This window comes from Poecilia formosa, unplaced genomic scaffold (assembly GCF_000485575.1).
Source record: "Poecilia formosa unplaced genomic scaffold, Poecilia_formosa-5.1.2 Scaffold15, whole genome shotgun sequence".
Classification (NCBI taxonomy): domain Eukaryota; kingdom Metazoa; phylum Chordata; class Actinopteri; order Cyprinodontiformes; family Poeciliidae; genus Poecilia; species Poecilia formosa.
This window is the reverse complement of record NW_006799954.1, coordinates 2,700,771-2,728,408: the sequence shown is the minus strand read 5'-3', so window position 1 is coordinate 2,728,408 and position 27,638 is coordinate 2,700,771. Positions and strand designations below refer to the sequence as shown.

Genomic DNA, 27,638 nt, shown 5'->3' with positions numbered 1-27,638 from the left:
CAAAAAACTGGATGGCGTGCGCGTTCGCGGCGCTCCAGCGCTGCGGCAGTTGCCAGGGGAGATAGGAGGGGAGGGGTTGTGATTGGCTGAAGTGGACCTGTTGCCATGACGACGGCGAGGGGTTTGGTAGCGTTGCCGTGCGCTGTGTGATCTGCGCGCTGCGTGTATGGAGGAAGCAGCTGCTGATCTGATCTCTGACATTGTGTGAGACAGACATCTGAATTAAACTCTGCTTTTACACACACCGCTCCAGGGTAGCGACGTGCATGATTGTAAGTATTTTTTAAAAATACACATATCTGTAATATACGGGATCAAAATGTGCTCGGCTGGAAAAGGGTTAGCGTTGCGAACAAGCTAAAAGTAAAATTGGTCAAGTGACTTTGCTTAGAGGAGCCAGCATGGCAGATCAAGCGACAGCATGTGGCCACCTAGTTAACGTTACTTCTCTGTTTTCTCCGGGAAGAGGACAGAGACTGAATTACAGAAGCAGAGAACAGCTCTCGGCTGACACTTTGCGATATTTTTTGTCGCTACGTAATTCTAAATAGTTTAAATGTCATGCTAAAGCTAGCAGCAGATTTACCTTCACTGACTCATCGAGCGACTGCTAGCGCTACTTCTTTTCACGGTTGTGCTGTGGGAGACTGATAACGAAACATGTAGTGAACTTACAACACTAAATAGGGAACTAAACTTGGTGAACTAACGGGTGTAAAGTTACTTAGTTACCAGTGTTGTTTATCGGAAATTGCTGAGGATAATTTGCCTCCTACTAACTTTGAGTTCATCGCTGCGTTAGTGCTGTGGTTTCTTGTAAGTTGTGGTCTTCAAGCAAGACGCTACAAAGCATATTGGATTTCAGTGCGAACAGCACTTTCAGCTTATCTTTTTTCCTACTGGCTCTTAGTCTTAATTGCTCCATTAAAACCGCCTTGGTCGACTCATTTTATCTCAAGTTGTAGCACAAAGCAATACTAAGTCTGTTCTTTTGTTGGTTCTGATGTGAGACACTCGTTCCTTTTTTTGGTATCTATAAATAGTTGAATATTTCATGGTATGTATTGACAGCACCAGAGGTTATGAGGTACGGTGGCTAAGCTAGGCACATGATGTAATGGATTATCACAAGATTGTCCCAGATACGGAGCTCTACAATGTTGGTGTAGAAAAATATGTCTACTGTGGTTGCTTTGCTTGTGCCATATGCCAATAGGTTTTAATATACTTTTACTAAGATGTAAAGTATTTAAATCATTCACTAACTAATATGGTAGTCTTTATAATTGAGTCAATATGTTCTGGCAGTGCTTTTTACTAGATACGCAGCCAGACCAAGGTACAAGCGAAACAAGCAGCTGCTTATAGGTTCCAGGCCATACATGGCCTCTTAGAGCGTTGATCCTTTCACAAAGAATGTTTCAAAACTTCACCCTTGTATTTGCGTTGACCAACAATAAGATAAATATTGAATTCACTTACAAGGTTTATACATAGAAAATATAATATAATCTTTAAAAAGTCCTGATTTGCTCAGGATTTAAAAGAAATGATGTATACTTAAAATATTGCAAATGGAATATATATAATGCTAGAGGTGAAAAGTAGCAGAATATATATTCTTGCTAAAATGATAGCTTTGTTGCTTTACAGTGTTACAGCTTTTAGGACATTTTATTTATCAAGGGACAAGCATAAGATCACTCCAGGCCAGCAGGGTGGGGGGGCGATTAACATGATATATGTGTCAAAACTTGCAATTTCTAGTTATGTTTCTGAAGAATGAGACTATGTTTACTTTTGCATACATTACTATGCATAAAAAAAATAATTTGCTTGGAAATGTTTGATTTATTTGGGATACGAAATAATTTACAGTTGTAATACTTGTAACTGTACAAAATTAAAAATGAAGAGTTTTACATCAATATGCTCCCATTTATCTGGTTAATTTAATTTTTGTCTTTCTGGTAAAGCATGAAATTTGGGGCTCTACGTCATTGTTACAGAGATGAGTGGCCAGTTCTGCCTGGGGACCAAAATTCAATAATGAACATATTAGTTTTTACATTCTTTGCATATGAGCAAGCCTCATTTGTTTAGTGATGTTATTGTTTGGTTTAGCAAGTTAGAGTTGTTTAACTCACTCTAACTTGCTGTTGTCAGGTGATTGAATACTTATTTAGTTTCGCTCCAGGTGGTAATGTCAAGGAAGATTGTCCACATGCTAAATGTGTAAAGTTCCTTTGCGATTTCATCTCAATCTATTTCTATTTTGTAACCCTGAATAAATCACTTTGTACCCATGTAAAATGTTGTGTAGCATTTGAATTCTCTGGGTATTATGGATATAATTGTAAAAAAAAGACTTCAAATATTGCAAACAATTTAAGTTATTCATATCCATTTAGTTTTTTTGTTGTTGTTCTGATCCATCTTTTGAGCTGGTGATATGTAAAAATATAAAATTACAATCACTGATCAAACTAAAATCACTGGGTTCGCTTCTGGCGCTAGACGATATTTACTGAAGTCACGTAACCATATTTTTCACAGTATAGCTTAAGTACATCCTAGAAAATAAAAAAATGGGTCAGTTGTTAAAAAGGGTGTAAATCATTCACATTGTGGGTTGAATTGATGCAATAAAAGTCAGAATAAAACCTATTGTAACTTTTTTTTTTGTATCTGAGAACGTCGTATACAACCCCGCCTCAGAAAACCTGGATTACATGTTTAGGATTTATTTTATTGCCTATTTAAAGCGTAAAACTGTAGCCGTCGGTTAATATATTACATGTAAAATGGTGATTACTTGGTGAAGTTATAAGAAAAAAAATCTATGTTTCCCAGTCATAGTATGCAATACAGCACTCTTTGATATGTTAAGTCTCGTTGGCCGTTTAAGCCTTTTTTCTTGCTGTCTGTCACTTTTGGACTCGCTGAATTGTACAAACCTCATCTAAAATTTATTGCGTGCTCAGAGGTTTCTCTGTGTACTTGATCAATAAATTATAGAAATTTTCGTTCACGTTTTGTGAGGTGGCGACTTCGCTGTACATCAAAGTTGTCGCTTTCTTCATACTTGCCAGTTGTTAAATCTTTAGTGGAAGACAAAGGCAAGTGGACCCTGAGGGTCAAATGCAGACAATAAAAGGAACAGATGTTGCCAGCCAGCCATTAATTTATTGCCAGAATTTCTGTGTTCCAAGCATCTGTTGTCTTTGCTTTTGTTTTGTTATGCCTTCGCATCTATCCTCTTGTGAACCCCGTTTCAGTGTGGAGCAGCTTCTGAAGGGGTTTGGTGGCTGCCAGAACTTTACTAAAGCCCATTGCTACGAATAGAAAGAAGCTGCTGAAGAGTGTTGTGATATCAGATGAATTTAATGACAACACGGATGTGAAATAATGTCAGAGTTGAATTGTTCCTAGATATACTTGAACAGACTCATCACAACTCTTTCTAACTTAGTATGTGGGAAACAGAATTTTGTGAATATTCAGGGTTTTATTTGCAAACCTGCTTGTGGGGAAAAGTTACGTAATCTCAGCCAATACCCTTTTTATCATATTGTTTTTTTAGTTTAAATTATAGTGCCACTATTTTTTTTTCCATATTGCCTTTTTTGCTGTGCACTGCCAGTCAGCTGTGTGAACGACATATTCACTAGTTTCCACTACAGCTAAGGCATGGAAACTAAAAAACACCACATATCAGTGTTTTATTCCACATTAGACAGTTTAAAAACTCCCTTTGCAAAACAGTAAGCAACATGTCCAACTGAAGGTTAACTACTACCTTCAAGTCATTGATCAACTAATGTCATCATGTTCTACTCTCATTGTTACTCAAAAATTACCAGAACTGCAAAACATGGTAATGTTATGCACAATAAACACTGGGAAACCACAACTAAATTCTGTAGTTTTTGTTGTATTTTTTCTGTAATTCCAATAAAAATAATACAAAAAAAGTGTAATAAACAGAAATTAGATCATTTTGTTTTTCCTTTTAAAAATGCCACCAAAACCAAGAATGTTACACCGACCCATGACTGGCCCACAGTGTTTGAAAAGGTTACTGGCTGAATTGAGGGTGAGAAAGTTTGCCTGATGATGGTGTAACTTGAAACTGAAATTTCCTTCCAGTTCGCGTGATATGTGATATTATGTTCTCCTTCTAATTTCAGATTTTCATCGTGTAGCCTTGATGATGAACGTCTCCAGCAGCTTTGTTTATAGTTTACACGTTCTAAAAAAAAAAGTTTGAAAGTTCATGTTCCATTAACATTTGGAGTATTTTCCTTCCACGGTGTCTGGTATCAAATATATTCTAAGCCGTAATAGGACACCACAGAACTTTCCTCTTGGCTGTAACAACTTTGTAAACTCTTTATTGTGTTTTTAATGAGGTAGCTGTTCCTTTGTACTGTGTTGATGACAGAACAGGAAGGTGCTCCAATCAGGATGTAAAAATAAAACCACAAAACGGAATACCAAATGACCATGCCACATTAGACAGTATATTTTTTGGTTCAAACTTCTTTTATTCCTGAAGTGTGACTCTGATTGACTTTCCGAACACGGGTTGGCACCAGTCGTCAGCTTAAAATGTTGCCGTTCTATTATCTCTTATCACAGGACTATGCACTTTGGCCCGGAGCAAATGAAAGGCTGAGTCCTCTGGAATTCACCGCAGCCGAGCGTCTGTGGCATTTGAATTCATTTCGAAAGCCGATCCGTGTGGCAGAAACTTTTTGCCGATTGCTCAACATAGGCTGAACCTAATTTCTCCTGAATGAATCAACTGAATGGGGGAAAAAAAACAAAAAAAACAACCTCACAGCTTTGTGACTCTGATTCGCTCAGAACCCTGTCATTACCAAGTCAATGTGACTTTGATTATACCGACAGATTAAGCAGCTGAATTTTTAGTTGCCCTTATTCTTGTAATGTAAATTCATAGGCAGAAACAGGAAGTTGGTGATTTAGCCGCTGAAGTGACTGTTTTTCCCATAATTATGCTGCAGGGCTCCTTCTGCACTGATTTGCTTCTCACAAAAACTGATTATAAGTTGACTTCTCTTCTTATCAGCTAAATTAAAGTGTAGACATTTTTGAACAATATGATTTCCTTCTTGTTTTGCATCGGTCAGCTTAGGTTGTTAAACTCCAAAGTTTTATTTACTTGAGATGAATTAATGGAGCCTGAGCTCTCTGGTAACGCTGACCTGTGTGAATCATGAAGCCGAAGCCTTTCCGTAGTAGCTTGCCGGAGTGATCACCCACGCAGCCCCTGCGTGATTTAGGGGGACGTCCCCAGGAGGATGTAGTTCGCTGTCTTTTTGGGTCTGTGACATTCTGCTGATCAAACATGCGTGGCGGCTCTGAATTTCAGCTGCAAATGTAAAAGCCTTCTGAGACATTGTACGCTTTCATGTTTGCTGCCTTCTTCTTTACATTTCTGTGGGCGTCATTTTGTTTCTGTTGTTTTTAGACTGTCTGCTTGTTTGCTCCTTCTGATGTCTTGCATTAGTTCACGTCTCTTTCAGGAAGCTGTAAACTTGACGTTTTTGTCACCTGTTGAGAGATATACTAAAAGCAAGAAAATTACTGGGTGTTTATTTCAGAATCCTGGTCAGTTTTAGTGTGCCTTTTGCTTAAATGCTGTCGTTTTACTCTCTCTTTCTGCTCCACTTGTTCTCTTACATCTCTGGATTGCTGGACGTTTTGGTCCCTGTGGTGAGCTGAATCCCTCCCTCCTTCCTCCCATTCTCTGATCCTCACCGTCTTGAGCGCCTGCCTCATTTCTGATGGGTGGACTCAAGACACAGCCCATTAGGGGCCGCCTTACTGAAGGCAACAGTGACATGAGCGTTTCCTTGATTGGGAGAAAGGAAGAGGGGAAGACGGCTGTGTCCTGTGTCACAATAGGTCTTTGTCTTATCACTTTTGGCTGAAATAATGGCATGCGTGGATGTCGACGAGGATACAGGCCAACAAGCTTGTATGTAACAATAGGTTAGGTTGAGGTTTATGGCTATGTTAATATTACTTTTATGAACAAATATTTTTATAAGATGTGTTTGGAGAGGCTTGAATGCGTGACATACTCTGATGTGGACCAGAAAAGCGAAATGTGGTCTGTCTAAAAACCTAGATCTCAGTTCGGTTGAAGTGAAATTGGATACGTTGAGTGTATTCATCTGTGAATCATAAGCGGACAGGAGACCAGTTCAAAAGCAGTAAACAGACTGTAGCACAAGGTATTCTGGGTAAATACAATCAAAACAAATGCATGTCTAGCATTAGCAGGACAAGTGGCTTGGGGTTGTTTACCAATGACAAAAGAGAAATCCTACAACCGCTAAATTCTGACGCTCTCTGTTTTTGTTTCTCTGAATATGGAAGTTTCCATCTTCATTGTCTTTGGAGGTTTTGGTGTTTTTTTTCTTAAGTGGTCCTTGGTACAGTGCCACCACAAGCGAGGGAAGGGAACTGGTTCTTCAAGAGCTTTGGATCGCTTGACACAATGCAGTGTGAAAGCGAACCGCACCAGCTGAAAATTTAAGAAATGTTGCAATTTTGATCCCAAATCAAACCCAGCCTATCACAGTGTGTGAAAACACCTCTCCTATTCTCATCAAACCAGAACACAGGTTGTTGTGTCTTTGTGGTTTGTGGCAGTGCTTGTTATAGTTTTGTTTCATCAGTTGCTGTATATGGAGGCCAGATTTGTAGAGCACAATGATTAAATGCAAGCAAGCAGATTCTTCTCCCTGAGCTGTGCTTTTGTGCGGCTCCTCCAGAGTTACCATATGCTACTTCTGATTAATGCCCGCCTTGCCCAGTCTGTTGGGTCAGATGGACGGCCTGTCTTTATAGGTTGGTGAACACTAATGTTCCCCACAAGATCTCCGAGGCCTTTACAGAGCAGCTGGATCTATACTGAGGATTACATTTACAAGTGAGGGGACTTCTGAACCCACCCATTTCAGATTTTAGTTACATACTAAAATCAGATTTTAGTAGTAGTTACATACTACTTTGTGTTTATCTGTTTGGGAATTAATGGCTTTGAAGTGACAACTTTTTGAAAAATGAGGGTTGGTGTAACAGAGGCTGAGTAGGTGTCATGGAGAATGTCCAGAATTAGTTCTTAAATGATGCAACATCTTAAACTTTATCACAAATAAGACAATTTACTGTTCATTGTGCAAGGATTCAAGCCAAGTAGACTTTTTTTTTTGTAAACTAACATTTATTTACTCAGGGCTGCTGCTGTTCAGTAGCGAGGAATGTCACATGCAGATACCAACTCTTCACTGCTGCCCAAAGTGGAGCAAAGAGCTTAAAAAGTTTGTGTTATATAACTTTCAGCTTCTGCGTGAAAGCTCTTTGCATTAAAACTGCTTTCATTAACCGGGGTACGTATATGGGAATATGTAGTTGTAAGGCTATAATTGAGGCTGTTGATGGCGGCGGCGGGGGGGTTGAGTGTTGGTACTCTGACCCTACAGACACATGACCAAAGAGATAAGGTTTCAGTGTTGGCTGAAGGGGGGGTTTTCCGTGTACTTTGGAAGGCCTCACCTCTGTTTACAGTCAGAGTGGAGTTTGTTTGTTTCAGTTTAAAGTCTCTGTGTGAACATAATGTCACAATCGTCTGTTGTTGAGGTCGTGCGCTTGAACACTTCATGATCAGCTTGCGTCTGAAGGCCGGTGAAGTTCGTAGTTTTGCAAATGTGGCTGCTGTCGCTCCAGCAACGAGCTCCCCCCGTCTCGCCTTTCACTCTGACCGATTCTTGTGTTTTGACGTGGAGGAGACTTCGCCATGTTTGTGTGAATTTGTTCTGAAAAAGCGAACTTCCTCAACAGGCAGGAGGTGCTTCCTTCCCTCCGAGGCCCCTGTTTGAAAGTGCGAGGTGAATACTGAGCACTTCGGAAACATGATTAGAGGAAAAACAACTGCGTCTTTGTAGCAGCTGAGTGTGGGGCCGGTTGTAGTGCTTTGTGTGAGCGTTTTCACACTTTTACCAAGCAGCTTTATTTCAGAATGTAGCACTGCTTTAACTAAAGCCTCATTAACCCAAGCATTAACGGTCATTTTATTCATTTCCATATAATTTGACTTTGCTATTAAATAAAAGAATTGCCTCACGCTGGAACAGCCTCTCCCTCTGTCCCACTCTGCCTACGCTCGCCTTTGTGTCATTCACATATTTCAAGCTCCAACCAGACTGAGTAGTCAACTAAAATATCAGTTAGGGTTTCAAATAACAGCCGTCGTCAGCATGGGGCTTTGCGACACACCTTTGTATAACTGGTTTGTGTCAACTGCTTTATTCCAAGTGAAGAGGGTGTGGCGTGAATATGCGAACAGAAGGCAGTTGTGTTTATAATTTCTGCCATCTTTACTCTTAAATCCGGCTCTGTTGTGCCCATATAAAAGATTCGGCACAGGTAATTGTCCGCCTAACTGAAGCATCACTTTTTATGAAGCGTTATAAAGTGAGCCTTAATGGCACTTAGACAGGAGCGCCATGGCATCCAGGTTGGCAGCTGCCTTTGTCAGACAGGTTTGTGGAGAACAGCAGCAGACTGCTGGCCTCAGCAGTTTCCGCCTGTATTGATCTCCCCACATTAGCTCTCTCTTCATGCACAGACATGAGCACAATTGCTTCCCTCACAACACTGGCTGTCGTGGCAACTGAGTCCCGGTCATGAGATTCACTTCTAGGGAAACATCTCAGAGCAGCGCCTCGTTTCTGAACCTCCTGTACGTTCTCTGGCACAGCAGCTCCGCTGATTTGCCACTTAAAGCCATCTCCATATGTCTTTGTGTATTTTTGAATAGACCAAGTGCTTAATGGGATAAAAGAGCAGTTTGAACGGGGAGGGAGGGTGTCTCGTGGCACCTGCTGTTAGCCTGCCCGTTTGCACATGAATATGATGAGTCTGGCTGGCTTTTTTAACTTGCAGATGAGCCATCAGGTCAGCACCATTAAAGCTTGGGTGTATTTTCAAGGATGGGCAGCAGTCAACAGGCCAGGATGCCTTATTAGCTGCCTCTCGACTCCACTCATGAGTCTTCCTTTATTCACCGCGGTCCCAGCCGACTCTCTTTGATGCCTTTTTCATAAGAGCAATAATAACTGTGATCACTGCAAAAGCACTGGTAATTGAACAGCTGCAGGCACGGCAAAATACTTCCTGTGTTTGGATGGATGCAAGACGGCTTCCTCGCTTGTCCACCCTCCGTCTGGTAATATTCAAATGAAAGTCATTTGAAAGAGGCGACTCAAGGGGGATAAGCTCTCTCCAACTCCCAAAAGCCAAGCAAAGAGGTCAAGTGGGTAAAATCGACTGACTGAAAGCTTTCATGTGCTTTTACTTGTGGAAATTAGCACCAGCACCTGGAAATTCATGAAGGGGCAGGTAAATTTGGTCAGCTTACAAGCGACAATGGCAGGTTTGCAATTCAAACAGGAAAACAGTGTCGGTTTCCTCACCTGACCCATTGCGTCTGATCTGCCACTAGACCGGTGTCAATGCCACTGGTAGGAGAAGAACAGAATTCCTGGTGTAAAGCAGGCGGCAGTAAAGTTAAAAACCATGTAATGAAACACATGATTGGGTAGTTTTAGACAAGAGAAACGAATCTCTGTTTTTTTTGTTTCCCTACATAACTAGCAAGTTTGCTGATGTTGAGAAATAATAAATCTTTTTTTGTTCCCAACTTTTTAAAATCTTCTTCCTGGTTTAAAGTAGTTTTCTCCTGTAAGGAAACTTCTTTGTTTACTCCAATCCGCCATATTTCATAAGACTAAACTGAATCAAGAAAAGAAAAATACAATTAAATGAAGGTGTACATTCAAACTCGTCACTTTTATGGTTGTTTTTGTCTTCAGAAATGCTTGGAAAAATAAACCGTCCATTTTATAACGTTACACTTCCTTTACACTGCAATTCTTTGTACTCAATAATTGTAAATAAACATCAGATTTCCGTAAGTTATTTAGTTTGAAGCAAATGGTGGCTTGTAATTTTTTATTTTTTTTTCTGTGTCTGTGACAGATTTTTATTTCCACTGCTGGCTTTTAAACTAATCACTTCACTCATTTTATAGTTCCACTGCCCGTTTCTCCCATAATGCTCCGCCATGCAGGTTTACGGCCAGTCACGGTCTGTTTACGTAGAAACAAGGGCCATGTGGGCTGTTCACAGCAGCCTGTTTGGCCGCACCTTTTAATCCATCGAGACGGCACTCAAGTCTTCGTTTGGCCACACCTGTGTGGATGTCTGGTGTAATCTGACCTACTTGTCAACAGAAGACATAGCGCAAGCTTAGGCCGTTATGAAATTCATACATCATAACTATCTTGAGTAAAAGTATTATTAAAATCTATAAAATGATCAAACAAATTTTATTTAAAAGTGCAGTAATGAATCCTTATGCTGCAATCTTATCCTGGCATATTTATTGGGAGAGTTATATGTATTATTAGACGTAAACAAAAATCTAGAATAAACTTCTTAAGTAGTAATTCTTATATGATTATTGCACAGAATAATGTTCCTTTTTCTCATTTTGCTCTTCATAGTAGTAATGGAATTATAACTCTGTAGATTCCCAATTGCTCTTTAAATATTTCCATGATTTCTATTTCTATTTCTATTTCTAAACAGGCAAATAATTCTTCCTTCAGTCAGTCTCAGTCAGTTGGTCTTTATTTATTGAGCACTTATCAAACTGTGAGGGTGACAAATCAGACAAAAACAAGGAAAAACAGAAACAACAATGACTAAGAGCTAATGAGTTAAGCAAAGATTAATATGTGGTGAATGTACAGAAAACCTCAAATAAACAGAGGTTATATAACTTTAAAGGACAGAGGAAATGTTTGTGTGAAGATGAAGAACAAGAAAACATCAGAAATGGACAAAAATGTGCATCGATTTTAATGAGAGATTTAATTTGATTGATTGATTGAAATTAAATCCACAAATATTTAAAGGAAACAAGAACCAAAACACTAAAGACCGGGAACATCTTCCACATTAAATGTGATGGGCTAAAACAATTAATGACTGACGCTTCCTAAGACAAACTTTATAGCATACAGATCATCAGTTTAGGCTTTACTCTACTCGTATTCACAGGACCTTATACCATAGGAAGGATGTGATGAAGCATATTTAGCGGTCTAGAAACATGAACCTTTTAAAAACCTTGATTGAACCTTGATACAGGCAAACCACTCATGTCCACCACAGTTGTACCTTCAAACTTCACTGAAACTCTTAAACAGTTTAAGAGTTTTTAGTAAATAGCAATTGAACTGATTCTTTTCATTGTCCCTTCTCTTTTTTTTTTTCTCTCACTGATGTATAAATGGAAATATATGTAGCTGTCTTACATTAAATCTCAAGTAAACATTTGGCATGTGCTCACAAACCTACCATCTATGTGCTTTTTAAGAAAATAAGTAAGATGACTCATCTCAGGGGTTTATGATGACACTACAAAAGACCTCTATTCGTAGTCTACAGTTGTTTTCAGAAGCTCAAATGATATTTTTTGTTTGAGTCTGGGGACTGGTAGATCTTTTTACTGGTTGCAAATTAAATCAGAAAGAAGAAGCGTCTTGTGGAGGGATATCTGTGTTGTTGAGCAGATATTTTCCTGTGACACTAACAGGCAGTCCTCATGCTGCCTGACATATCTGCTTGCTCTACTTTGCTGAGAGCTGTGATTCATCACAGACTGGAAAACCTACCCAGCCTTTCTTCCTACCACTTGTTCTCTTTGTTGTAGTTGTTTTGTTTTTTGTTTTTTTTAGTCTTTTGGACTTCATTTTTTCCAGGTTAGTGTAGAATCTTACTTATTACTATTGTCTTCGCTTCCTTTGTTCAAGTGGCTTCTCCATTTGTCTTTGGGAACTTAATAGGCTCTTTTTAGTTAGTGAGCAAAATTGCAGAAGTGAATGCAGTGCAACAGTATAATTCTGTTGTGCAATACTTAACGGATAAAGAGATGGACTAAGGGTACATGTTGGAGACAACAACTTAAAAGAAGCAATATGCTTTATTAATAAAGACATGAAAACAACACATGATTTTAAGGCAAAAGAAACCAGATTAGAAAATTATTCTTAATCTGAGTCGAACAAATCTGCTCAGTGAGAGTCGATGGTTTATTCTGTAAAAGCACTAATGCCTCCCCTTCACCCCCCCATCCTCGTTGACTGGCTTTTACAAACTGATTTATGTGTATGCTCACTCCCTCTCCTGTCTCTGACACACACTCTTGAGTTTGACCCAATTCTTATCCTATCTCAGAAATGAAAGACATGGCTATCCACCGCACACGGTGTGCCTTTACCGACTTCAGCCCAGATCCACAACCTCTCAGACCCCCCCAGGAAGAACGATAACGGATCACGACGTTGACTATTGGTTTAAATGGGGGAGGGGAGTGGAAGGGTCCACAGTCATCATCTGTGTTGGTGTTAGCCAGCGTGGATTACTTATTTTCTTACTGACTCTTGTTTATGGGATTTCTGCTCATGTTGAAGGGATGACATGGTTGTCATGGTGACAACCAGGACATAAAGCTTGTTGTGAGCCGAGACAAAGAGTGAGCTCTTTATGCTCTTGGCCTCACTAAGCAGTGTGCTAAGCCATCACTTATGGTCTATGGTTTTAAAAAATTAGCAACTAGAGATAAACTGATCAGAATGTTTGAGCACATATACAGGCTGTAGTTTAATTTGCGGCACCGATTTTAGTTAATTATGAATTCTCTATAAGAAGAATGGAGAAAAAAAAAAACACATTATTCCAAAAATACTCTCACTGCTGTGAGTGGTCCTTAATTATTTATGTTAAGAGCAGAGGCGACAACATGCTGGGTGTGGAGAGAGAAGTTGCCGTACCTTGGGGATTCACACTATTTTAGAGGAAAAACTAAATCATTTAGTCCTGTATTATGAGATTTCTTGACCCTCCATGTTAGGTGACACTATGGGTGGATCGTGTCACCTTAGAAGGATGAAATTGGGCTGCTTTTATCAACTCTATTATGACTTTGTGTATTAAGCTCTCTGTTGCTCTCTGGCAGCCTCAATGAGGCACAAAAATGTCTCTCACTTTTGTTTCCCGTTTCCTAAACCAAGCGCTCAAATAGCCTAATTCAGTTTTCATGTGTTGCTACCTTTGAGCCTTCTTCCCTCAGTCGTGGAATCTACAGAAAAGATTGTTGCTGTTTATGCTACCTTATGATGCTAAGCTATAGCGTGTTCACTGATCAAAATAAGATCGGATTGAATGAAGATTGATTGATTCCAGGCCAGTTTCTCTGTATATCTTTATAATAAATACCCAATAATGCAAGGTTTCCTTTCTCCAGTAGTCATTAGACAAGAGGTGGGATGCACCCTGGACAGTTTGCCAGTTCATCACAGGAAAACATAAATATACACAGGAGAAATAACCAAAATTTTGAGAAGACACATGTAGAAGGAGAACTTGCAAACTCTGTGCAGAGTTAGGATTCAAACCCAGGACCTTCTTGCTGCAAGACGACAGTACTACCAACTGTGGCAATATACAGCTCCTCAATAATACAGTATCTATGTACTAGTTTCCCCCCTTTACACTCTTTACTAGATGTGCACCAATGAAAAGCTTGGATAAGATCTATGCTGTTTTACATATCCTGCTTCCGTCTCTGCCATTCTCAAGTGTCATTCTCTAAGTAAGGGTACTTGGCTGGGATTTGCTAATGATAAATCACTGCTAAGGTTGAATTTCTTTGTGCCGTTAAATGGCTGATGGTCTGCAGCCTTTTTATGCTACTTAATCTTGCATGCAACTAATTGAGACTTGATCCTCGCTGAATGCTGAGCAGTTTTTAAGAGCCATCCACTCTGTAAGATGCAGGCCTGCAGTGACTGGATGGTCTCCTGCTCATTTACACATAATGAGCAGCTGAATCTTGACTGGAAATGAGGTGGGTGTTGAGGAGTGGAGCCTTAAGTCAGTTCAGTTGCTTGAGATGGTGTCCTCAATGGTCCTCCATGAGAGTTGAGAGGAGATGGGGGGGGCTGAGAGGCTTTTATCGTTCTATCCAGGCATGAGGAAGAGGGAGAAATCCAAGAAGTGCAGCAGAGACAGTTTCGAGGGATGGGCTTCTAGAAAGGCCCATCCCTCGGCTTTTCTAGAAGCCGAGGGATGGGCAAATGATGCGCCTTGAAAGGGCGCATCATTTGAAAGTGTAGCATACAGTTGTCTGAGCTCTTGCTTTCAGATTGTTTCAACTCTTAACAACCTCTCTCTTGTTTCTCCAGACCTCTTTGGTTTAATGGGTCCAATCATTGGGATGTCACCAGATAAGAAAACGGAAATTCCGGGTATGCAAGAAGAGCGAACGGGACTCAGAGGTGTCTGCGGTGTGGGGACCCTGCCTGAGGCGGAGTGCGCATCCAGTCCACTGGCGACGAGCGTGGATCGCGCTTCAGGTGCAGAGGATGAGGAGCTCACCAACCTCAACTGGCTCCACGAGAACCTGCTCCAGAACTTCACTCTCGGGGGCCCAGAAGCTCAGACAAGTGGCAGCCCCCTGTTTGACATTGAAGGAGACTACAAACAAAACCAGGGCCCTTCGTCGTCCTCGTCATCTTCATCGCAAAACAGGGGCCGGGAACGGGACTCGCTGAAATCTAAGCCCCCTTTCTCGTTTTCCCTCCTCATCTACATGGCTATCGAGCAGTCTCCCAGCAAGTCTCTGCCCGTTAAAGAAATCTACGGGTGGATTCTGGAGCACTTCCCTTACTTCTCCAACGCTCCCACAGGCTGGAAGAACTCAGTTCGTCACAACTTGTCTCTAAATAAATGCTTCCGCAAGGTTGACAAGAGCTTGGGAAAGGTAGGTCAGGAAGGTGTTCCTTCTGATTTTAGGAGACTGGGAAGTGAATTTGTTTTTGTAATTCAATGCAAAAACTGTAACTAACATGCGATATAATATATGTGTAATATTATTAGTTTGAGTCAATTTAGAATAGGAACAGCTTTAGTTGTCCCTCAGCGGGGAAATTCGAGTGTGACGGCAACATCAAGATATGTAGGTTCACACAAAAAAGTTCCAGAAGTGTTAAAAAATTATATAAAGAACAAGATTAATTAACAGTAACAACAATAATAGTAAAAAATACTGTACTCAGTTATAAAATATAGAAGCTATGCAGTTATTAGAATAGAAATACTCTACTCATGATCCAGTTGGACGACTTTCTTTTTTTTTATTTACATATTGTGCATGTGTATTCAACTTAAAAAAACTAACTTGATGATTATGTTAAAATAGCTTTATTACCTACAGTGTCAGTCAGCTGAAAAGTATGTCCATTTAGACCATTGACCTCAAACTGCAGTCCTCACGGGTCCGAGTCCTGTAACCTCCCTTGACCCACACACTTGAATTAAAAGCTGAAATTGCCTCACCAGCAGCTACAATGATCAAATATTAGAGGCAAGTGTGCTGAAGCAAAGCGACGTCAAAATGTTGGAGGACACCGGCTCCTAAGGACAGGTGTATGAGACCACTGACGTATACAATATGGACCCAACCCTTGGCTGAGGCTCCTTTTGCTTGCCTGCTTTCAGCTTGCCTGCTTTGTTTTGCAGACACATTGGGAAGCTGTGTCGTTTGTACCGAGCTCATCGAGTTTAGAACGAGTTTGTTTGCCGGCTGTTCATGCAGAGCGATACCAAGGTCATTACAGCAGGTGTCGGTGCTTTTTGCAATGGGGGGAGGAGCCAAGTCCTGCTGGAAGAAGTTAGAAGAAGTTAGTGTCTCCATGAAAGATGTCACCAGAGAGGATTAAGCAGATGTCTGAGCTGACTTAGAATTTAATAAAACAAAACATAGAGCAACCAGCAGATAACATGACTCCCCAAATCACCTGACCTACAAATGCCTGTGTGTGGAAGACTCCTGAATCATTGACTCCAGCTGTAGTCGTCTGGAATGCCTGTCAAACCTCTGGATGGGCTTTGCTTCACCGTTTCCCCAAGGCTACGTTTGTCACTGTTGCTTGTGTGTCACTTTAACTTTGATACAGTGTCCAGCTTTTCCAACAGTAACCTTCTGAGGCTGTTCATCATTAAGTTGTCATTGTTTGCTGGACAGCTGTCAAACAGCAGTCTTCTTCATGATTGGGTAATCTGGAGGTGTCCAAACCTTTTGGTCTGGGGCCCAAAACTGGCAAATTTAAACTACTGGCGGAAATTAAAAATGAAAAAACTTTATTGAGGTTTTTAGTTTTACCTGCTCAATAATAAATACTTTTTTAAATGAAATATGTATATCATTATAGATCCAAAACATAAAAAAATTCTTGAATTGTTGCCTTGTTAAAAAAAACAAAAAAGAAGAACGGACAATTTCCAAATCTTCTGGGCCACAGTTTGGACACCACTGATGTAGACCATAGCAAACATTTCAGTATTAAAAGTTATTATTTTGGTCTCATGTGCTGTTCACATTTTTTGTGGAAATAACTTTGTGGTTTTAGCTAGCTTAAACCACAATCATTGGTATGGTTGTTTTCATCGGGAGTGCGGCACCTTAGACTTGGGGTATGTTGCAGCAGCACTAAGCTGCAGCGCAGCTCCTGTGGCAGAGTACTGAGCTTTGACGCAGCTGCGGGGACCTCTGTGACTTTGTTACGATAAGAGTGGAATCCAGTCAAGGTTGCACATACTCCTACAGAGGAAATGCAAACACAGCACACTAATAAAGGATGTTATCTCCTGAAGCACCTCAAGGTAGTGCAACTATTTTAGTAGGAGGGAAATGTCCAGCAGTTGAACTGATAGACGTCAAATTTAGGGAAGGAAGCAACTGAGACATGCTGCAGCAGCAGTGTTTGTGTGTTAAAGTTGATGATGGTTATTTAACATGCATTCTTGCTTGGGAAAATAACCATAACTTTTCTGGCAAACAAAATTTAAATTTTTGAGAGAAAACTCAACAGATCAGAACATGAAGGAGATCTTGTAATCTAGACATGTTGTAAAGCCCAAAAATAGGAGAGCACTGCAATGAAAAGGAAAACTCTAAGAAATTAAAGTTGCCTTTATGCTGCCACACATCATATTTTTGTCCATTATGACAGCAGAAATAGTAATAGTAAATAAAGGGCTGCAGTTTATTTTAAGGTTTATATGTTTTGTTTGTGCATAATGTTTTTGGAGTAGCTTGGATTTAAAAAAAAAAGCCATATTCATATTTTAAAGCAATAATGCTGGTTTTGTGGTGAAATCTGTGATTCATGGTTTTGTACACTTGATGTTTAACTTTCGTAATTTTAAAACACAGTTAAGACTAAATGATTGAGATGCTATGAATGCAAGCTAATGTTATCTTGTAAATTAGAAGTAGAAAAAGTTACATATTTCTTCCCATTTCATTGTCTTTCGTTGGCGGTCCACTTCTCTACTACAGATTGCCTTGTTTTTTATTTTCTGTTTGTATTTTTACTGTACAGCTTCAATTCAGCTGACGGACACAATACAGATTACGACACAAAGTAATTATAAAGTGAAGGGGAAATGATTTGTGGTTTTTCAAGTTGTTTTCTGTGTTAAGTTCTGAAAAGTGTGGTTTGTATTCAGCCCCCCTGACTCAGTGCTTTGCTGAACCACCTTCTGCTGCAGATACATTTGCATGTCTTTTGTAGAGACTGAATTTTTGGCCTGTTCTTCTTTGCAAAGTTCATCAAGCTCAGTCAAATTAGAATTGGTGTGTTTAAAATAACAATCTTCCTACAAATTCTGAATTAGAAATGGGTCTGGACTTTTACTGGCAAACGAGGTAGCCTACATTAGTGTAGTTAGCTTGTGGCAAACTGGAAACAGGCTCATCGAATTTAAAAAGGTAAAAATGGATGCCCTCTAATTTGTAATGAATTTTTTCTTTAAAATTATTAAAACACTGAAAATGATTGACTTGTGTTAATCCACACAGTTTTGTAACATCTAGTTGCAATGTTGCTCCTCGTATAGTTTACACAGTGGTTCCCATTCTTTGAAACATTCAGACTAGGGCTGCAACTATTGATTATTTTAGTAATCGATTATTCTGACGATATTTCGATTAAATGGATAAAGAAATTGGCACATTCCGCTGAGTAATTATTTAACCACTTCAGCCTTTTTAATATAGTAGATATACATTAAAAGATGTGAATAATAAAATAATAATGTTATGACAAAATAATAGTTATTTTTAAAATAAAAACATTTTGTTGCCTAAAATGCAATAACATAGCATTCCTTTGGCATATTTGTAGCAAGGGATTCATTTGCAGTTTAAAAAATTAATTCTGACATCAACATGTGAAAAGTTCAGCCCTTTCTGCTTTACTTAACATTAATACAGTGTAGTGCTGATCAGTTGGAACAACTGAATAAGTGCTTAATAGGAGATTTTTCTTGACAGAATTTGAACTTGATGAAACTAAAGCTTTGCTACCTAACTAGTTCTGTGTAGAATATATTTACAGACAGAAATATATATATTTTTTTTATCTTAATTTCAAAATGTGTATATTGTTGTACAGTTTTGGCTTAATTACTGCTATGAGGGTGTGGTTATTTCTGCAATGGGCTTTTTTTTTATATCTGTTTACTCCAGTTAACGATTAATCGATTACTAAATTAGTTGACGATTATTTCAGTGATCGATTCGCCGCAATTAATCCGATTAATCGTTTCAACCTTAATTGGAGCTACCCACCATTCAGATAATCGGACGTGGTTTCTGCAATGCTGTTTTATAATCTAGAAATTGCTTTACTACAGTTCATTTAGATATTGGCGAGGGAAGATGGCTATGGCTGCCCTTTACTACTTTAACTCTATCACCAGCTAACTATGCGTCATTAACGCGACAAGATTTAAAACCTGGCAGTTTAACTTTCACCACGCCGCCAGGGTGATGCTGGGTGGGTGCAGCTTGAGCCAGGGGTGCCAGGGCCGTGTTTAGCCAACACCTGATCGTTTTCCCCACCTTGGGTGGAGACGGCTGCTCCGACTCTGTGAGTAACAATGTAGCGCAGCACAGGCTGCTCAGCATGCAGGTGCACAGTGTGAGTCCTTCGTCTGCTGAGACACCAGCACCAGTTTCACATGACACTAGCTGGTGGTTTTCGTTGCCATGGAGACATTTCCTTCTTCCTGCATCAGAGCCGGTTGGTAATCTGAGTCAAGGTTATTCTCCTCCTCCTCCCCTCCCTCGCACTGTTCTCCCGTACCGGGCCCAGAATACGGCACTATCAGATAAAGTGGCACACAGTGCTCCTCTCATCACACTGGTTGTTGGCGCAACACAGTCACACTGACGCTTCCTGTTTGCTGAGACTGTCAGTGAATTCGTAGCCGGTGTTAGCAAATTTTCCACAGTTTGAGACTCAAAGAACCGTTGCTTGGACGGTTGTTCAAAAACTGGCGTTAAATTTTTGCATCTGTGAGTGGATTAGTGGATGATTTCTTTTTATACAGAGCTGCACAGTTTTTTTTCTGTTTTTACTACAATGTGTTTCATTGTCGCTTATAATAGGAAAGTTTGACACAATTCATTTCCTGTATGAATCTGTTTGTCATTGACCAGTTACTTTTACTTTCTCACTTCAATAAGTGAAGTGAAAAGTATTCATATGCTTGCATAATTCAATGTATTTATTAGGATTTTGAGATATGTAGAGCATAACTATGAACACTTTATACATGACAATTTTAAAGTACGGTCTTTCTGATACTTCTAAATGAAATCTTTTATCTAAATTGCCAGATGTGTGTAATTTGATCTCAGTATATACACAGTTGTTCTGTGAAGACCTCAGAGGTTTTCAAGGAACATTAGAGGACAAACAACATCTTGAAGACAAAGGAACACAACAGACAGCTCAAGGATAAAGTTGCGGAAAAATTCAAAAGTAGGTTTAGGCTATAAAATTATGTCCTAAACTTTAAATGTCTCAGGAGAACTGTTTGATCCTTCTTCTGAAAATAGTCCGGCACAAATCCAAATCTACCAGGGTTGGCCCAGAACTCCTAACATTCAGCCTCGAGCTAGAATGGAGTGGTTTAATTCTAAGCATGTTAATGTGGCAGAATGGCCTAGTCAAAGTCCTGAGGATTCATAAATTCTTTTGGAAAGAAGAATGTGTAAAATTCCATTCTCGTTATGCAGGCCACACTTCTCAAGTTTTTAATTGTATGTCTGTTGATTATTCTGGCAATCCATTAACTGGGCAAAAAATTTGTACATGATTTTTTATTTAACCACTGAAGCCTTGTTGTTCAGTATTAGAAATACATTAAAAGATGCAGATAAACAAATAATTCAGTTCCTTTTGTAATGAGAAAGTAAACATTGTATTGCCTTAAAATGCAGTAACAGCATTCCTTTACCGAACACTTGATCATTTGTAGCAAAGGAGGCATCTGCAGCAAAATTATATATATATTTCTAACATGAACATGTGAACAGCTCAGCTCTTTCTGCTTGCCTTAACTTTAATAGCATAGGACTAATCGCAATACTTGGATAACAAAAGGTGCTTAATTGGAGATTTTTCTTTACAAAATCTGAAACAGGTGAAGCTAAAAATATGCCACTAGAACAGTTCTGGGTTTTGAACATATTTTCAGATAAACATTTTATTAATCTCAAATACAATATATTTTATTATATTGTAGGGTAGCCCTACCTCTTGAATCCTTGAATATATTTTATGCACAGTTTTGGCTTTATTACTGCTCTGACTGTGTTGTTCTTTCAGCAAATAGCCTGCTTTTGAGTTTGTATACTCCAGTTAACGATTAATCGGTTACTGAATTAGTTGACTTTGATTTCAACATTCGATTAATCAAGATTAATTATGATTAATCAAAATACACTGCGGTTTGTGTGTGTGACAAAATGAAGGGTTAGGAATACTTTGGGAAGGCACTGAAACAGTAGATTTAGGGCAACATCTCCAATAATCATCAGCTTTTTAGATAAGCAACACTGATTCCTTGTGAATGAAAGATTTCAGGTTAGCAAGGATTGCTATAGCACTGAATGATTCAACTGGATGCATTTCTTTTGTCCTGCAGGCCAATGGGAAAGGTTCCCTCTGGTGTGTTGACCCTGAGTATCGTCCCAACCTAATCCAAGCTCTCAAGAAGCAGCACTTCCCAGCTGCACATGCCTTCTGCACGCCACCCGCCTCCCCGCCCAGGTAAACTGCCATCAGCTGCTGCGTTACAGGAAACCGGCGTCATAAATCACAGAAGTGGCTCAAACAACCGCGTTTGTATCAGAGTGGGCCTTTTTGAATCTCTGCTCCTCAGACTCGACATCTGAGCCTCAGTGTGTGTGTGTGTGTGTGTGTGTGTTGTTTGTGTGTTGCAGTGCCTCCTCACCTCCTCGCCATCTCTTTCTACAAGGCTGCTCATTCAAAGGTGAGGATGAACCCAACTTCATTCCTTTTTGTGGCGCTTTATCCGAAATGTTAAAATCAAATGACCATACATGTGTCCAGAGTTCAGCATGTGCTTGTGTTTGCATCGTCATGATTTTTGTCCAACATTCAGCATCTTATTTTATTTTTGCACTTCAGCTCTTGGTTTGGTGTTTTGCTTTGAGCTCATGGATGTCTCATGAACACCATAGCATTGTGAGCTCTCAATCGATGTCACCCCCGTTTCCACAGCCAGCCCCCCCCCACTTCTTTTTAGCTTCTTGGATTTGTAACCTTGACGACAAGCAGAGGTTTTGCTGGTGCTCAGTGTCGAGCACTCAGTCTCAGTGTAATCATTAATAATGCAGAAGTGAGCTATGAGGCTTTCAGACACGTTGTCAGGTCTGGAAAGATCAGATGCTCTCTTACTGTCGGTGGGTGTCGTTTTGTTTTTTGTGGGCTACTTGGGTTTTTCACCCGATTTCCACTGATGGGCTCTCCCTGCTCATTGTGTGAAATTCCTGAAGGATTCCTTGTCATCCCAGTCCTAGTAGAGTTGCCATTCTTCCATGCTTCCATGGCTTAGGATTGACCATCGTGCATGTTTTCTCCTCTTCCAGAGTCTGACATTGATGCTGCCACTGCCATGATGCTCTTAAACTCTGCCCCTGGGCACCACGTTGACCCATGTAAGAGAATCCACACTCATACGTTTTGGTTTTTGATCTCCTGCCTCTTTCATACCACCCTGTCATTGCTTTCTTTTTATGTTGCTTCTTTGGTCGGTTTATGTGCTTTTATATGTCTGTATCTGTTTAAACAAGTTTCTGGTTCTCACTCCGGGAATAACTGACTAATGTGACTTTCATAAGAAGAATATTTTGACGTTTAGTCTGCTTACAGAACCGGTCAGAAGCTGATCAGCACACACGATGTTCACTATTACAAACCAATGTTTATTTAAATATCGATCAGTGGTTTCCAGTCCTGGTCCTCATGATCAACTGTCCTTTCATTAGAGGTTTCCCTGCTTCCAATGAATGAATTACCTCCTCAACATTACACTAACAGCTTTGCAATTAAACATATAGTAATAATAATAATAATAATAATAATAATAATAATAATGCATTTTATTTGTCAGCGCCTTTCAAAACACCCAAGAACACTTTACAAAATAAAAACACAAATTAAACAGTAAAGAAATGGCTACAAAAGCACAAAACCACAAAGTAACTACACAGTTAAAGCGACAAGGCTAACTTGAACGGATGAGTTTTGAGTTGTGCTTTGAAGGTCAGAAGAGAATCAATATTACAGATATCAGGGGTAAGAGCGTTCCAGAGTTTGGGAGTAGAGTAAGAGAAGGTTCTTTTCCCCGTGGCGATGAGGCGGACAAGAGGCACACTGAGGTGGATGGAAGAGGAAGAACCAAGGGAACGTGGATGGGTGGTGATGTGCAGAAGATCACACAGATAAGGAGGGGCAGGGTTGTGGATTGCCTTGAATGTAAACAACAGGATTTTAAATTGAATTCTGAATGAAACGGGAAGCCAGTAAAGTTGTTGCAAAATTGGAGCGACGTGGTGAAATGAAGCCGTTTTGGTAACGATGCGAGCAGCAGAGTTTCGAACCAGTTTTTATTTAAGTCAGGTGTGTGGAGGCAAAGAAACACCTAAAACATGGATGTTTAAATAACGTTTATATTTTCTGCACAGTTTTGACTTAATTACTAGTATACTGTTCTTTCAGCATCTGACCTTTTTCTGAGTCTGTTTATTCCAGCTAGCGATTAGTCGAGCACTAAATTAGTTGACGATCTTTTCAGTAATTGATTAGTCACGATTAATCCAATTAATGGTTTCCAACTTGGATTTTCCTCTTTGGATCAGGACAAACCTGACATCTGCTTTATACTCTGACCATAAATAACACAATCAGACCCGGCTGGGTTTGATTCCTGCTTTTCGTTTCTCCAGGATGCCACCATGAAGTGTATTCAGCATGTCACTTACTCCTCTGTTCAGGTAACTCCGATGGCCCGCTGGACCTCTCCCGACCCGACTCTGTCCTGGTGAGCAGCGATCCGAAGCAGGACCATAACTACAGCAGCGCAGCCCTGCAGCGCTGCTCATCCCGCTCCTCCTCCTCCTCCCTCTCGTCCCTGGACGAAGGCGGCTGCGAGCGCAGCCAGTCTCGGCGCGCCGGCAGCGAGGGTTTCCACAGCGACGAGGACTCCGACCTCTGGGACGAGAGGGCCGTCCAGCAGACTTCTCGACGTCCGCCCGCCATCAAGTGGCCCATCAGCAAGCGACCCCGGCGCGAGGTCAAGCCGGAGCTGGACGAGGAGCTGAAAGAGGCGGCGGGGTCTTTGCTACACCTCGCCGGTATACGCAGCTGTACAGAGGGGTCCAAACGCACTGTCAAGAGCACAAAACTTAACAGGAAATGAAGTTCCCCTCGCCCCGATAAGACTCCGGACCCTGTGAATCCTGACCCCTGGCCCCTGATCGTGTGTCCCAGTGTGCCTCCTTCTCCTCACCTGATCGTTCACTGGCCATTTTGAGCCTCTTTTGGTTGGGAGCGTCCTCGTCCAACTAACAAATGGCAATAGTATCGTTCACACAGGAGAACAAAGCCATATAGAGTAACTTCGGGGGGGTTGGGCGTTTGGGCTGTGGAGGACCATCGAGAAGACCCCTATCCAGAACGACCCGCCTGCTTTTTGTCAGATTTAGAAGACTGTGATTCAAGAATCTCTCTTTCAAAGACAAAAAACAGGGGGTAAAAAAAAAGCTGAAGGTTTTTATAACTCAAAGCGTTGCATGCTTCCTCCTCAAACTTGTATCCTCTTCCAAGTGAATCTATTTATGAAGCGAATGAGTGCATGTTTGTAACAGACAAAACCTAACCTCCTGGTGTTATCAGTTTCTCCTCTTTGTGCTAAATGATGACAAAAAAACCCAACAAAAAACAAAAGTAATGCCACTATTTGGAAAGCAACCCTCGCTCTTTGAATCCTCTTAAAAACATGCAATAATGAATCCACAACCTTAACTTTTTCACTCTTCTTTTCCATGACGGCGTCTTTCTTTCAGCCGAGCGTGCGAGTTTAGCTTTTCATTTAAGAAAAGGAACAGAGGAGTATTACGATGTTGGTATGCGATCCGTTTACTGCACACAAACCGTGGCTCCTTTTTTCAGGATGTGAAAATAGTATTTTTCTGCAACTGCCAAATTTAGTTGAGAACCTAGCAACAGTTCTTTGTGCTAATTATTATTACCGTGTGAACACATATTTGGTGAACATCTGACTGCCACGCAATGCCAGATTCTTTGGTTGTCGTCCACAGATTTTATTGTGGCATCCCTGATTTCAACCTGATCCTGAGATGATGGCTCTAAAACAGCCGAAATCCGAAAGAGTGCCAGCATAAAACGATACTTGCTCCTTCTGAAACGCAGCGCCCCGATTCCCCTCCGGGGATTTTGCACCTCGTTTTTCTTCTGAGGCAAACGAAAATTTGCAGCTTAAGAGTTTCAGTTTCTGCTATGAGATCCATTGATGGGAGACCGTAAGCAACGGGAAGGCTGCGTGGAGAGAGCGAAACTTTAACTTTACAGTCACTCCCGAGTTACTAAAGAGCAGTGCTGACCTCAGGGGCTGTCTGGCAGGGAGTGTTTCGTCGTTGCTCTTCCCGCTAGAACAAAAAACGGAAGTGCACACTCTCTCTTTGCAAGCTTGTAAAGCCGGTGTCAGCTGATTGCACGCAGCTCTCAGAAGGGAAGTTGTTGTGTTGGAGCTTTTAGGTCGGCTGCAGACCCACGGGATTCACGTCTGCCTGGGCAGGAATGATGGTCATTACCCGAAAACTCGGATGTTCACAGGAAAAGTCGGTAAAGCGTACGTGGTTGCTGCCAAACTTTTTTTTTTTCTTGTGCCACTGACTTCAAACAAAAGGGGGGTTATGGTCACTTTACAGATGCCTCTTAATAAATTAGAAAATCATCAAAAAGTTTATTTTAAAATTTCAATTTCAAAAAGTGGAGCATGTTTATTGGTTAATTTCACACAGAGATGTTTGATGTTAGATGTTTGCTTTTGCTCAAATAATGAAAACCCAGAATTCAGTTTCTCAGAAAATTACATAAAACCAGTGAATAAATGATTATTTTTCTGCTCTAAAATCTTGCTGAGGTGTTAAGGAATCCCAGCAGTCGTCAGCTTGTCTTGGCTTCACGACTCTCCCACGCCTGTGGTTATCGCTGCTGCTTATGCACCGCTTTCTACCACAGTTTCTCCTTCCACTCAACTTTCCATTACCATTCTAAGAAGCTGCAGAACTCTGCGAATGGCCAGCATTTCTCACGGTGACCTTTTCCTGACTGTCTGCTGGACAGCTGTCAAGTCAACAGTCGTTCCATGAATGTGTAACAAATTAATTATCTTTAATTATGAAATATTTACATATTCTGAGAAACTAAATTTTGGTGTTCATTAACTTAAACCATAATCTTCAAGATATAGATAGAAAAATAAGGTTTGAACATCACTCTGTGTCATAAAGCTGCATAACATGAATTCAGCTTTTTCATTTGAATTATTGAAATAAATACACTTTTCAGTGATATTTTAACTTATTGAGATGTGTCTGTAATTCCCTCGCTGCCACAGTGTAGTCAAGTTTTTTGTGGTAATGTTAAGAATCTGGTAATCTCTCCAGTTGTTTGGTTGTGTTTTATTTTATTTTATTTTTTGTTTTGTTTTGTTTTATTTTGTTTTTTAATTTTATTTTATTTTATTTTATTTTTTTATTTTTTTTTTTTTTTTTTGCCACTTTAGACTTGGAGCCATTAATTGAGGTAAAATCTGTGGTTCCCAGAACTAATACTTGCATACACTGGTCTTGTTTAGCTGTGAAAAAAAAGAACAAATTATTTGTTCGTTAGTCATCACCTTATTTATAACTTTAATTTATGGGATATTCGAATGCATACTCTATCAAACACTGGTCATGTGAAAAAATGACTTAAGCACATTTCTTTTCTTTACTCTGTGAAGTCTGAGTATTTTTCCCTTGTTTATTTTACAGCAATACCCTTTTTTCTTGTTACAGTGATTACATATTTTGCCAATGTATAATGTCTTTTCAGCGGGTTTCTTTTCCTCAGTTTAACCATGACTGCCAGTTTTTTGTGTTTGTTATGCTTTTTTTTATTAAGCTGAATAGAAGCAGTGAATTCATGTTGAACCTGGGAGTTTTATTTTATTTTATTTTATTTTTTTAGGTTGCCAAAACTGATGTACAGCAGGGGAGGTTGAATTAAAAGCCGACTTGTTCCCCTCGTGCTGTAGAAATTTTCTGATGTTGATTCAGTAACTTTCACAATCCTCTCATGAATGGTTTGTCTTTAACTTTTTGTCAGAAATTAAAGATTAGTGGTCAGAATCAGATTAGACTCTCAGAGGGAAAATGACTTTTATGAGGTCCTGGGAATGTTTGGGAATATCACTGCAAAAACAGGATCACCTCGGCTAAAGCCAACCAGGCAGCTGCTGTTTGGAGAAAGGCTAACATTCGATTATAACAACAATTTCTAAGTAATTATGGAAAGATATGTCGAGTAAAAATCTCGTGTGCTGTAGCGTTTGCAGTTGGTCTAAAAGCAACCTTTGCAAAGCTGCCAGATAAGTTTTCACTCAACTTAAATGATTGGTTGCTTCATTGCTCATCGGCTGTTATTGAATATTGATTGTGATTTTTTTTTTATCATTATTATTTGTTGCAGTTCCTTTAGGTGTACTAATTCTTGCATTTGACAAAGCTGCCAACCCAGTATCAGTTCGTGTCTGTTGTCTGCCATGTCCATCGGACTGACACACCTTTTGTTTTTTTGTATGCTAACCTCTGTTGATAAAAATGTTTATAAGATTTATTTTCGCCAAAGATATGCAATTGCATTATATATGGTATTACAAAAATATTAATAAAATCCTGTTCTTGTTACGACTTGTTCCTGTTTCTCATATTTTACGTTATAAAAACCAGACAAGAAGCTTCGGTGTCTCTGTATTTTTTCTCAACAACAACAAAGTTCAATTTACTTTATTGAGATTTTATG

At 40.0% G+C, this 27,638-nt stretch overlaps 1 protein-coding gene across 2 annotated transcripts; it reads left to right on the top strand.

The window, feature by feature from the left end:
* foxn2a (forkhead box N2a) lies at positions 1-27,523 on the top strand. Of its 2 annotated transcripts, XM_007546217.2 has the most exons (6): positions 2-272; positions 14,352-14,929; positions 21,169-21,293; positions 21,467-21,516; positions 22,136-22,204; positions 23,543-27,523. In XM_007546217.2, the coding sequence occupies exons 2-6, from the start codon at positions 14,366-14,368 to the stop codon at positions 23,965-23,967; spliced, it is 1,233 nt and encodes a 410-aa protein (XP_007546279.1). In that variant the 5' UTR covers positions 2-272; positions 14,352-14,365; the 3' UTR covers positions 23,968-27,523. The 2 variants fall into 2 exon arrangements, with proteins under 2 accessions (XP_016523981.1, XP_007546279.1); XM_016668495.1 differs by lacking the exon at positions 22,136-22,204 and having other exon boundaries at positions 1-272.
* The last annotated feature ends 115 nt before the right edge of the window (positions 27,524-27,638 follow it).